The following is a 12487-nucleotide window of genomic DNA, read 5'->3' on the forward strand; positions in this document are numbered from 1 at the left end:
TTCACTAAAACCTCTGAATCCAGAGCAAGCAAAAATACCCCTTTGCTGCAGCTAGCTGTCAAAGAATAATGCCAGCCTCCCTCCTTGAGTGAGAAAATCCATAGGGGGTCTTCCTGGATTAAAACTTGACCTGTTTTAAATAGAATTGGCAGGTGAGACTTTGATGGTTTGGGTGCTGTCTCATTCTATAAAAATGCTATGGTAAATGTACACACCAACTATAGCTTGCATTTCTACAAACTGCAGAAGGGCTCCAAAGCGCTGAAGTCTCTTACAGTAGAAGCAGCAGCTAAGTAGGCATGGTGAGAGTTCAGGAAGAACAGTTAGCTTAAAGCTGATGCTACTACTGGCCAGAGGATTTGGGACAAAGCAGTATGTCACACCTACAAGCCACAGTACCGTTCTTGGACATTGCGTGGCAAAGGGATTACCCTTTACAGATACTGCCTTTCTGGAGGGAACCTGGCCCTGTATCAGGTGATTCCTATCTTTTCACAGTACAAGACTGAGGAATGCTATTCATCTGATTCTACAGCTCCTCTGCTCAGGAAGAAAAAGGCTTGCTGTTAACCATCACTTCTAGCCAGTTAGGAACAACAAATTCCAAGGGAGCCGCCTGCAAACCGTAAAGTTGTCCCAGCTGGAAGGTCACATACTGCTGTCTGTCTCACACTGAAAGACAAGGACAGTGGCAGGCAGTGCCAGAGGCTGCTTGACAAAGGATTGGCAGACAGTATTAACTCAAAGGAGGGGCAAGTACTGTCTGCTACAAAGAAAGGGCTAGTGACGTTAGAATATACTTAATTCAATCCAATCCTGCCCAGCTTCATCTGAGCTGAGACCGGAGAGCATAGTGACTGCAAGGTGGCTCAGTGATGGTGGTCCCTCTTCAATGCGAGACCGTCTTGCTGGTTTGAAGATTTTAATCCAAAGCAGCAGGTTCAGTACAACTGAAAACCAGAGGAAGCGGAAGGAGGGATTATGTAGAGATGGTGCTCTTCTCCAGCCGAGAGATAGGGAGGTACAGTCTTTGACAGTTTATACCACCTCCAGTGCTGAAAGTGAAACCGTGCCGCTCTGGTAAGCAAAGTCATTAGTTCCTGTAGCACCCCCTCATCCCAGAATTGCTGATGCCATTGATGAGGAAGGGTGGCTTTATTCCAATTCAGCTGCTGAAAGCTGGGTGAGGGGTGGTTGAAGGAGTCCTATTCTTTATCATTGGTTTAACTGTCCCCACCCAAAAGCATGGTGGGACAGGAGATGTTTTATGAGACCGGGCCACTAACAACCTGTGCTGAAGCTCTCTTCGGTCCCCAAGTAGAAGAGGAAATGATAGGATGTTTTTTCCAGTCAAGTCTTGAGAGCTCAGCAACAGCATTTCACATTGGTCCCCATCAGACAAAGTGCTTTCCTGAAGTCCTCAGCCCTCAGGCATCCAGACTAGGCCAAAACTTAGCTATCACTGGCACCACTGAGGGTTGGTGCAGAGGTTCCACTGGTCCTATCTAAACAAAAAAAATACAAATGACAAAGAAGCGGAGATGAAAACAACAACAACAAAAAAAAAACAACTGGAGCAGGAACTTCTTGAGGAAATCGAGGTGGTAAAAATAAAATCACATTTTGTTGTAAAATTATAAATACTTTCCATATAAAGTTATTAAATAAAAAGAGATCTGTCCAGTGGCTGTGGTGAGTTCCAGTGATGCTCCTAAGCAATGTCTGATAGTCTTTAAAAAGTTATCTTTGTTCCCCATCTCTCTGGCCCTTGGTTTAAGTGCAGCAGGGGTTGTCAATGACTAGCATAACATCAATGCCATAGACTTCCAGGAGGTCCATTAGGAAACTTCGATCCCCTTGGGGATCCAGACCCATGCCTCGTGCGTGATCAGCTGTCAGTGTCTTGTCCTGGCTGGCTGACACTTCCATCAGGGTCTGAAATATCCGGTTGTTCTGCTCCATGAAAAACCTGTAGGGTAAAGTAAGCTGAGATGATGGCATTGGACCCCAAAAAGACAGCATATTTACCAAGCAGGCAGCAGAGCCCCAGAATCATGTTTAACCCACTTTAAGCACAGATCCCACCCTGTTAGGTGATACTGTAGTAGGTTTCTATCCACCCTATAACAAAGGGTAGAATAAACAAAGCCGTAACTTTTAATTTACAGTGGTGCTTTTGTCTGGTTGATTTACAGCAGGCATTTCACTTTTCAGAAGAAAGCCCCATTGTCAGCTAGAGCTGACAATTACTTTGTGGTAATTAAGTGGGTATATCAGACCTATAGCTCCGTAAAGCAAAGGAAGAAACAATGTTTTTATCCATCTAAGTAACCCGCTGGGTAAATAAATTCTCCATTATTGGAGCAGAACACAACAAAGGGAGCTACTTCTTACGTAGTGCTTTCCTAGGAACACAAAAGGCTTTTCAAAAAGGGTTCTGACTACATCTGTACGGCTCAACAGCAAGTTCTGCCCTGACAGTCCCTCAAACAATTTCATCCTATAACTTCTCACCTGCTGCTACAGCCTGTGAACAATAGCAATGGGCAGTGGAAGGCTTCAGAGGTGGTACAGGTGTGGTTTTCATCTCATTCTGTACCTCGCAGTCTACACCCAGTTCTGGTTCCTCTGTTTCCCAAGTACAGAGCCAGCTGCATCAATGGGCTAATCCTTCACGCTCAGGTCTTATCTCCATGCTGTACCTCCCCCAGTGCAGCACAGTGCCTGCTTCCCACAGACACTGCATTCCTGAGCCAAATGTTTCTCACAGGAAGAGTCCTACGGTGTTTATGTTTTCAAAAAATGGGAGGGTATTCCTGCATTTCTGCTTTTTAAGTTTCCTTTCCTTTTTCCTTCCAGCACTTAAGAGTCCCTAGTGGAGACAAACATGGCTGCCTTTGGCTTCTCAAATTGCAAGGGGGGTGAGCTGAAAAGAAGAACCAGCTTGGCTCTTGGATCCCTAGGGAAACACAGAACTGACTATGGAATTGTGTTAACCATGGTGTCTCATAATATGCTACAGTAGTGCAACTTGCAATCAGTGAAAGATGCTCCCTAAACACAACAGTGAATGGTGACCAACTAAGTGTTAGACGTATCCACTTACAAGATGAAAAGGTCCTCTTCACATGAGCTACAATCCTCACCCACTTCTTGAGAATACATTAACATCTGCCTGAGAGAAGGGAGACAAATTAAACGCACGTGCCTCCAGTGAAGCCCAAAGCATTATGAAATGATGGTTAACAATGAAAACCTCACATCCATTTCTTGGTGACAAATCAGATTAGCCCCATTGTCGCAGTATCTGGGGCAAGGGAGCCTTTATAACGCAATGGACTACAAATCAGGTTACAAGGGTAATGTTTTTGGTTCTGCTACTGATCAGTGTTGCATCAACAATCAGTCACAGAATCACACTGCTTCTCTTCCTGCCTTCTGTCTGCTCCACCAGTTCACTGATGGAATGATCAAATGTATGCAGAGTATTCAGGGACTCTCATACCAGCCAGCTACAGTGGAACCAGAATCAAAGAGATGAGTTGAAGCAGTGGAAAACTTGAGAAATATTAAGAGAAGGTGGCAAGTACCAAGGAGCAGTGTCCTCTCTATCCCACGTAGTACTGCTCTGCTAACAGAACCAGGACCACTCAGATCCCTAGTGTTACCTCTGGTCATTGAGCCGTCGGTACTTCTCCTTGTCAGCATTGTTAATTTTCAGGAGTGGTTGCAAATGCTCGTGATGTGTCTTCACATTCTGGTTGTCCACATAGACATCATAGAGATCCCGTTTCTCCTCAAAGATCTTTTCTGTTGTACCTGCCAAAATCAGAGAAGATTTTTCAGAACAGCATGTTGCTTTCCCTGCAGACCAACTGTTCTCTCCTGCCTTTGCAGACAGTCATTCCATGCACATCTTATCTTCAGTTTTAATTTGCAGTCCGGTATCTCAAGACATTTTGCAGCCTTAAGTTTAAAAAGTTTTAAAAAAAAAAGTTTAAAAAGTTCTGCCTAACCCATCATACTTACAGGCCACATATGATACTTCTGTCTCCAGCATTTCTATGTCTGCCACATTCACATAGAAGAACGGTTTGGACTCTGGGACAGTTCCTCCAAGACCAGGTAGAGAAACGTTGGCAAGGCAACAGCAGCAGTACACTGCAGACAAGAGGAGGATGTACTGAGATGCTTTCAGTAGTCTCTGCAAGGGCATTACGAACCCCGCTTACCCGGTTCTCCCACACGCTCCCATGTAAACAATGGTTAAGGCTTTGAAATACTTCTGAACACCAAAACTTCTCAAGTGGGAACATCTTATCTTGGATAGGAAATAACCAGCTCTCCCACAGGAATCTCATGTTCTGGATCCCACAGATTCATTCAGCAGTCTTATTTTCCTGTGTTTGACAGCCCCAGGTATGTCCTTACCCAAAAGGCCTGCAGAAAAGCATTCTGTAAGAAATAGGTAAATGCAGGCTAAACTGTATCTCCACAAGGAATGGTTGTGATGGATTTTTAAGACCTGCATGATGTCTGTACCCTCAATACCCACAAGCATTTCTGCAGTTCTTCAGCCTACTATATAAGAGCTCTGTGATGTCCCTGGAAACATACCTCTGTAGCAGACAACTCCAACTGGGGGCGGTGAAAATATCAATATGCGCTTGCGCAGCAGGGCAAACTTCCAGAGGACAAGAATCTGCTCACCAAAGAATTTGATGAACTGAGACATACAGCCAGCAGGGTGTGTGATCTGCAGGTGGAGGGAAAGGAAAGAAAACAGCTCAGAGGTGAGGCAGGGACACATGCACAGATGTCTAAGTCTGAATGTGGGAGCAAGACCAGCACACGGCAATGAGAGAACGGCAGCTTCGAACAGCCCAAGTAACAAAATCTCATCTAAAGCAGCCTACAAAGTGCTGGGGTGACTGCTTATGTAAAGAAGTATGAGACACCAGCAAAAAGCAGCAGCACACTGCACATTCCTGCAAGCCTCAGAGGCCCTGCCTCACCTTCATCTCGGGGTACATGTATCTGTGGATGGACGGCAGCCAGTGGACAGGCTGCTGGGATGTGGCAGTGCCCTTGCCATCAGGGAGAACTCCTTTCTTGTCATCATAGAATGCCTCTAGATGGGAGTAGTGCCCTGGCATCTCCAGCTGGTGTCTGGAAAAGGAAGGAAAAAGATTTGTAGTGTCTCCAGACTCTGCTTATTTAGTGCCTTGTCCCCAGGCAGTATCTGCTTTCCTACATAGCAAAGGAGCCCCAGGTGCCTCTGTTGCACAGACTGAACCTAGGAGGGCAGCCTGAGGGTCAGGGGTAACACCGACTTTCAGCCCAGTCAAAGAACATGGGCAGGACTGAAGCAGATGGTTGGGGATTTACGCATAGGACTGATCATGTTTCAAAGTACGTTCAGGTAGGAACAGCTTTCCTTTCTACCAGAACCATTTTCCTGGCCAGGCCCACTCAGCGCAGCTCAGGCATACACCTGGCCAGGATCACCGTGACAGGCTTTTTTGTGAGCCCTTAGAAAAATTGTTTTCAAAAGAAGAGAGAAACTTGTCCTCTCAACAAGAGGATGCTAACTTCTTGTGCTCTCTCCTGACAGTTATTTCCCCACTGTGCTTCAAAATAAGTAGGGTTTGGATAGCATTCCACTAGGCTGTTAGCAACAAACAGGCTGCTGCTAAATGGGTTCCTTTTCTCCTTCCCCACTGTGAATTGTAACCCTCTCTCCAGTGAGCCTGTCATTCACGTTATAACTTGACATTCTCCCCACGTCCTCACTCCCATCTAAAACCACTCTCCATCAGGGCAATGTTACCTTTCCCTGGGGAGTGGCCAGCCCCATACCCAAGGGAACTTACCTGACCTGATTCTCCAGGAAGTGCATGTACCTATAGAGCAGGGTATAAGAAGGGGACAGAATCCCCACGGACTTCATGCGGGCACCACGCTCTAACTCGCTCTCCACGGGCATGTTGGCAAAGCAGGCCAGGCCAAAACAGAGCCCTTTCCGGAAATAACTGGGGACAAACATTTGACAGAAGAGTTAATGTTAAAAGATGGGAATGAACGACAGGCATCTATCTATGTCATCACCATAAATACTGATTTGGGAACACTGTTCCTTCTTTAAGAAACCCCCTGAAATCCCACCTTGCTATCTGAAAGGTTAAAGGCTGGCCTTGGGTGTCTCAGCCTTCTCAGGAACAGGACAGGACATTTATGGCAGGAGTTCCCAGTGCCACTAAAGCCCCTAGCAGCCACGTCACAGCGTGGAAGCCAGCAAGGAAAGAACTCGGAAAGCCAGTTGAGGATGCAGGGCCCAATTAACACATTGGTCTTTTAAGGAAGAAAAGCCTGCAGTGCATGGAGTTGTGAGTAGTCTAGCTACCCAGTCGTATTTTGGGTGCCTGCACATGGAAGCATGCTCTAACTAAGCGCAAGGTTAAGTCTGTATGTCTTTGAGAAAGTAACTGTCATTCCTGACCAAAAGCAATGGTGTAAGTGCAGCTCATTGCAAAACCTTGCTGCATTGCAGCACTGGGCTAGCAAAAGCATGAGAATGAGAACTAGCCATCAGCCTTTCCACTGAAGGAGGAGAAGAAAGTAAGTGAGGACCATTTACCACAACATTTAAAGAATCAAAAGCACTGACAGAATTAAGAACCACAGCATTTCTAAGTTCTTTTTTTCTGCAAAATCCTTCCTATTTCAGTTCTGCCATTCTCTCTCCTTCACAGCAGGTCTCTGCTGACTGTCTGAAAGGTTGCAATGCAGTACAGTTTGCCCAATAAGCATTAAAATTTGCACATCACTGAGAAGCTGGCCTTCCCCATTCACTGGCTGACCTCCACAGCTCAAAGCTGTCGCACAGCAGATCCCACATAGCTCACTGTATTTCATACCTTGTTGAGTGAATCTGATCAGTATCTTCTGCTTAGCTAGATACGGGTTAGCTGCACGGCAGTGCAGGAACTTAACTTCATAGGTGGTTATTTTCCATGCATGTCCTGAATCAAGGGATGGTGGTGTAGCTGTTCAGCTCAGAATCAGCAGTACAGCTTCAATATACTCACATGAAGTCTGACTGGATCTTATGGGACCCGCTTGCCATGGATTTGAATTCCACGCCTTCCAAATCGATATCTTGAGGTAAACACCATTCCACCATGTTGCCTGCAAATAAGCAAATTTATTTGAGTGAAGGTGGATGCAGTGCTCATTAGTAAAGGGTCAACACCAGCAATTGCAGGTTACTGCTTTTACACCACTGGGATGCCAGTATCACGGAACCAACACAGCTCCTGAACTCCTTAACTACTCCACTCCACTCTTGCGAATGTTACTTGTTGCAGCACAACACCCAGACCTTGCAAAACTTTCCGAGTTGCTTTGGAACCAAGTGGTATTTTATGGGTTTATTCTTTATGCACTATCAGAGAGCAGCTACCATTCTGCCCCACCGGGCACTCCAACAGTGGACAAGGTGTAGCACTAATACTGTTCCCTTCAGGCTGTCTACATGAGTAGCTGATACAGACAGAACCCTAAGTATGGACTGCTGCTCTTCAGGGTGAGTTTGTTGATGTTGCTATGATCTATCACAGATCTCCCTTTGGCTATTACAGTCAAACAGGAACCCCCAAGCCAGCATCCTGATCGTCACTACTCCCTAGAATTTCTCTCTCTCTTTTTTTTTTTGGAAGGGTAGGAGGAGTTGGATAAAGCTTTATTTGGAGGCCGGGGAGTTCCAAGCACTGCAACATGTTTGTGCAGAATAACCACACAAAAAGCACATGAATTACAAACTAGATCAAAATTAGCAAAGGCCTGTCACCTGACAGCCCAGCCAGAAAGCATGCAGTTCTTCAAGAGAAAAGGCCACCTGAGGGGCCTGATCCTGGAACAGATGATACCAGAGCAGTCACAAAAGGTCCCTAGAGCTGACAAAGTCGTGCCTTGCCACTGGCAAGTTTACCACAGATGAAAATGGGCACTTTTCAGGCTTTTCCATACAATTCAGAGCCTAGCCTGCTCATCTGGACACAACTGCTGCAATGACGTGCACTAGGCTCGGCCCCTGGTATTTTAAATAGTATTTTCATTTCAATGAATTTGAAATAATGCAACTTAGTTTTAAAAGCAAATGGGAAAAAAATATATATATATATTTGGTATAAAGCAATGGAAGATGCAGCACAAAGATGCTTTCAACTGGCCCAGTCCTTCCTCCTGCCTTTAGGGATAAGCGTCTTGCATGGACCCAGCACGTACGTTTGAAAGGGCCCTGTGCTTAGCCCAGACTTTTAGAAATAGATGCCTCATGTTTAAATAGCTCTATTTCTGAGGCCTGCCTCTTGTGTTATTACTCATCCTGCATAAGTATATGCATGCAAACTCGCACAGGAATTGGGTTTAGCTGCTGACATTTAAAAAAGGCTATTTTTCTTCTCACACAGATATTGTATTCAGCAGACCTCCCCCAGCCCTGCCTGGCAAGGACTTCAAAACACAGCAGCCTAAGTGCGGCAACCAGAGAGAGTTTGCATCCAGCTAAGAGCTCCCAGTCCCCGAGCACACCTCTCCCACGGCGCCGTGCCAGCTGGGGGGCGGCAGCAGCAGCCTGGTGACCCCGGGCACAGCCGCGGGAAGGCTCTGCTCCGAGGCACCGTCGCCTTTAAGAAGTGTGAAAGGCTGGCAGAGAAAGCCAGTGACATCATGGCAGCCTGCACGGTCCCCTGTAGGCTTTGCATATTATATATAGATGTTGGCTTTTGTTGTGTGGGTTTGTTTTGTTTTTAAAGGCACAAGACCCTTCCTTGACAGAGCAAGGAAGTACGCCCTTAAGGCTGTCACCTCTTAACCGCAGAACTGGGGTTAGGGCTAGATCCTCTCTTAAGCCTTGCATCACAGAGAATCACCTATTGGTCATCGGTTATATATTAATACATCAGTAAGCAAGAGCACCACTGAGCACAGGAAACTTTGCCTTTGCTCAGTTTAGTCAGAAGTACTACTGCAAAGAGTTACACCATTTATTAGAGGCAACGATGTGGACACGGCTCAAGCACCAGGTGTGCTGCAACAGCAAGGAAGGAAAAGACGTCTTGAAACAGAGCCTTATCCTATGCATACCCATGAAACCTACTTGCATATCAGGTAGCTTTTTTTTTTTCCCGGGATCTGTCACTGGGAGCTGACATAAGCAATCCACACCTGTGCTCCTGGCAGTTCCTCACGCCACCTTGCCCTATGAATGTACTGGCGACGTGGCAGTCGGAGAGCAAACGCGGGGATAAAAAAAAAAAAGAAAGTCAGTGGTGAAACAGCAGAGCAAACAAAGGAGAGACTTCACCCAGATGCAATAACAACTGCCAGCCTGCATGAAAAACAGGAGGGAGGAGAGTAATGCAGAAAAACAGGAAGCATTTCCCTTCCCTGGGCGTAAAGCAGCTCTCGTGCGCACAGGAAACTTTCCAAGTGAGAGTCAAGCAGCGCTAGAGAGCTGGTGAGAGGTTGTGCCGAGAGACAAACCTGGAGATCTGGAGATCTCCCAGCACCAGGCCAAGTCACAAACTGTGCTCTTCGTTTCTGGTGTGCAAAGTTAGGGATGTTCTTCCTCTTTTCCTTGTCCCTTCTCTCCCCTGGACTTTTATGTCCTTGCAGAAATGATGACACTTGGTGGCTGCAGTGTAGTCATCACCTGGCTCTCCTCACCGCTAGGTATTTCCCAAGGTCTTTAGGGTCTCCAGCCGTGCAGTGCTACTGTGCTGTGCCAGGACAGGAGAAGCACAAAGCGAGACCTAGCAGTATTCTGGCTCAGTTTCCCAAATGGGAGAAATGCAGGACAGAAAAACAACACTTTTATGCTTCCTGGTGGAACATGAATTTCTTCCCTCGCTTCCTCCCCCATTACTCACATCACCCTGTAAGCCAACAGACTGTGCAGGACCTCCACAAGGTTGTCTGTCACCATCACAGAAAAAGGGATAAGACAGTTCAGCCTCTTTAACGGTAATCTGACAGAGAGGATGTGGCCATTGACTTCACTTCATCTTTCTTTATCTTCCCACAGCAAAATGTATTGTCCTGTTCTCTTTTGCTTGCTTTACCCAAGACAAATATGAGTCTAGCAGAGCACATGAGCTGGAGCCTAATGCCAAGTAGGTCACACTAGTGGATGTATCCCCACTGCTGCCCAAGATAATCTCGGGCCTCCGGTTACTCACTGCCCGAGAGAACGTGTGTACCAGGAAATTCAGTTTAAAGTCATTAAAACACCTTGTGACTGCGCTCTTTGTGGGGCAGCGTTTGCACAGACCAGGTGCTCACACTTTTTCAAGTCTCAGGACATTCCCAGCTCGTTATTCCCTTAAGGAGACAACTGCCAAAGGGCAGGGAGCAAAGAGAAGGCAGCGTGGCTGGCTCCCGGGCTGCCACCATTCTGCACTTAGCTCGCAGCACATTAATGCAAGAGCTGTCCTTGTAATAGCCGTGAAAAGAGCTCCCTCTCAAGTCCCACAGGTTTACCATGCTGGAAGTGGGGTGACCACCACTGATCTAGACGCTGCCTCTGACCCCTAGGTTCAGCCACTCGCGCAAGCAGAGCCCCAGCGACACTGGGACCGTAACAGTGGCCTCGCAACCCCACAACCGCCCTTTGTGAGCCCAGCACACACACCTGCTAGAGGCACTGAGCTTGTCTGCTTCAAGCCCTTTTAATTTGGGAGGGAACCTGTTGCAGTCTTTATTAGCTCAGTTACAACATCTTCCTCCTACAGTCATGTAGAACTGCCACTGCCCACCTGTATTTGAGCAGACATCACCCGGTGCAATCACCCTCCCAGCCACCGCCAGGAATTCTGCCTTCCTGAGCGAGCCACCGAAGGACGTCTGCTGTGCCTCTCGTGGGCAGGACCAGCCAGGTTTCTGGCTTGGACAATGAGCAGATGATCACCTTTAAGTCACACAGGGGGCCCAGGTACTCTGACACGCACTGCACAAGTCCTTCACGAGATGTGATGCAGTTGACCCAGGAATTCCTGCTCCCGGCCCAAGCAAGTTCATACCACTGCAGCTCCAAGACCTTTCTTCTGAGCCCACATCCTCCACGGGGTGGTCTGCCTTCCACCTGTGATGCTGAGATCTGTCGATGTGTTCCTCGCAGCCGTATCGTGCTCCTTACGTTCAGCACCGGTACCAAATCTTCCCGGACTTGGCTATTAGGAGGCCGATGACGCCCCGCACTAACTGCACATCAGATGTGCGAAGCGCTGTTTCCCAACTCTCCCTGGCCTTCTTTCAAAGCAACAGCTGGCTCAGACAAACTCCTGAGAAAGCTAAGCTTCCTGCCAACCAAGAAAATCTCACCATTTTGTAGAAGGCGCACGCTGTCACACTGACAGACAACCTGCTGCTGCCGCGGGCGCCCAGACCCTTCCTTGTTTTGGATACTTAGGACAAACACCTCTCGCTGGGGAGATGTCACCCACCTCATGTCAGGTGTGGGCAGGTCAGGAGCCCGTGACCCCCAGGCTGTGTGCCTGGCGCGGTACGGGACGGGTACGTTTGTGGAAGCCCCTTGGTGTTGGGGCACAGAGCCCAGCTGTCGGCAGCGCGGTGCTGACACTTGGGTCAGCCCTCATCACCGCTTCCTAGGGATCTTCGGGTCGGGACGGGGACGCGGTCGGCTCTTTCAGGGCCCTCCCTTCCAACACCCCAGCCCCAAAGCACACCAAACCACCCAGCTTTACACAGATCCCCCCTGCCGGGTCTGCCCCCGGAGGGAAGGGGCAGCTGCTCGCGGGGCTGGCGGGCAGCCACCCCCCGCACCCCCCGGCCGCTCCCCGGGCTGCGCCTTCCAGCCGAGCCCCTCGGGCAGCCGTGCGGCCGCCAGGCCCCGAACCGCCCCATCCCCGTCCCCCTCACCCGTGCGGGGGTCGAAGGTGACCACGAAGACGGCCACGATCTGGTCCGGGTCCTCCTCCGCCCGCGGCGGCCCCGCCGCCTCCGCGCCTCCCCACGGCGCCGCGCTCCAGCCGCCGGCCAGGCGCCGCCCGCCGCCTCCTCCACCTCCACCTCCACCTCCTCCAGCATCGGCCGCGGCCGGCGGCGCCCCCACGGCCGGGCCCTCGGCCCAGAAGAGCAGCGGCGCCTCGTCCGCCCGCTCCACCATGGCCGCGCCGAGCCGAGCCGGGCCGGGCCCAGCAGCGCCGGGCCAGCGGGGGGCGGTGGCGGCGGGGCGGGGCGGGCCGCTGCGGGCGGGGGATGCCGCGGGGAGCGGGCGGGGCCTGCCGCCGGGAGCTGCGGGTTCGGGGTTTGGGGGTTCCGCCCCTTTCTGCGCCCCCAGCATTCGTGCCCCGTGAACTGCATCTCCGGCAGCTCCCGTGCGGAGCGGGCGCTCGGTGTGACGGAGCCGAGCGCAAGGTTACCTGCCGGAGCTGCAGGCGGCGGGGGGCAGACGGAGGTGGTGGGC

General features: G+C 49.5%; 1 protein-coding gene across 1 annotated transcript; it reads right to left on the reverse strand.

The window, feature by feature from the left end:
* Nucleotides 1-905: 905 nt before the first annotated feature.
* DENND11 (DENN domain containing 11) lies at nt 906-12232 on the reverse strand. Its single transcript, XM_035342954.1, has 9 exons — nt 11941-12232; nt 7089-7188; nt 5874-6032; nt 5016-5169; nt 4618-4756; nt 4030-4161; nt 3669-3819; nt 3107-3175; nt 906-1969 (listed from the first exon to the last, which is right to left on the reverse strand). Exons 1-9 carry the CDS (start codon nt 12185-12187, stop codon nt 1774-1776), a joined length of 1347 nt encoding a protein of 448 aa, XP_035198845.1. The 5' UTR covers nt 12188-12232; the 3' UTR covers nt 906-1773.
* Nucleotides 12233-12487: the final 255 nt, after the last annotated feature.

This window comes from Oxyura jamaicensis, chromosome 1 (genome assembly GCF_011077185.1).
Source record: "Oxyura jamaicensis isolate SHBP4307 breed ruddy duck chromosome 1, BPBGC_Ojam_1.0, whole genome shotgun sequence".
NCBI lineage: Eukaryota > Metazoa > Chordata > Aves > Anseriformes > Anatidae > Oxyura > Oxyura jamaicensis.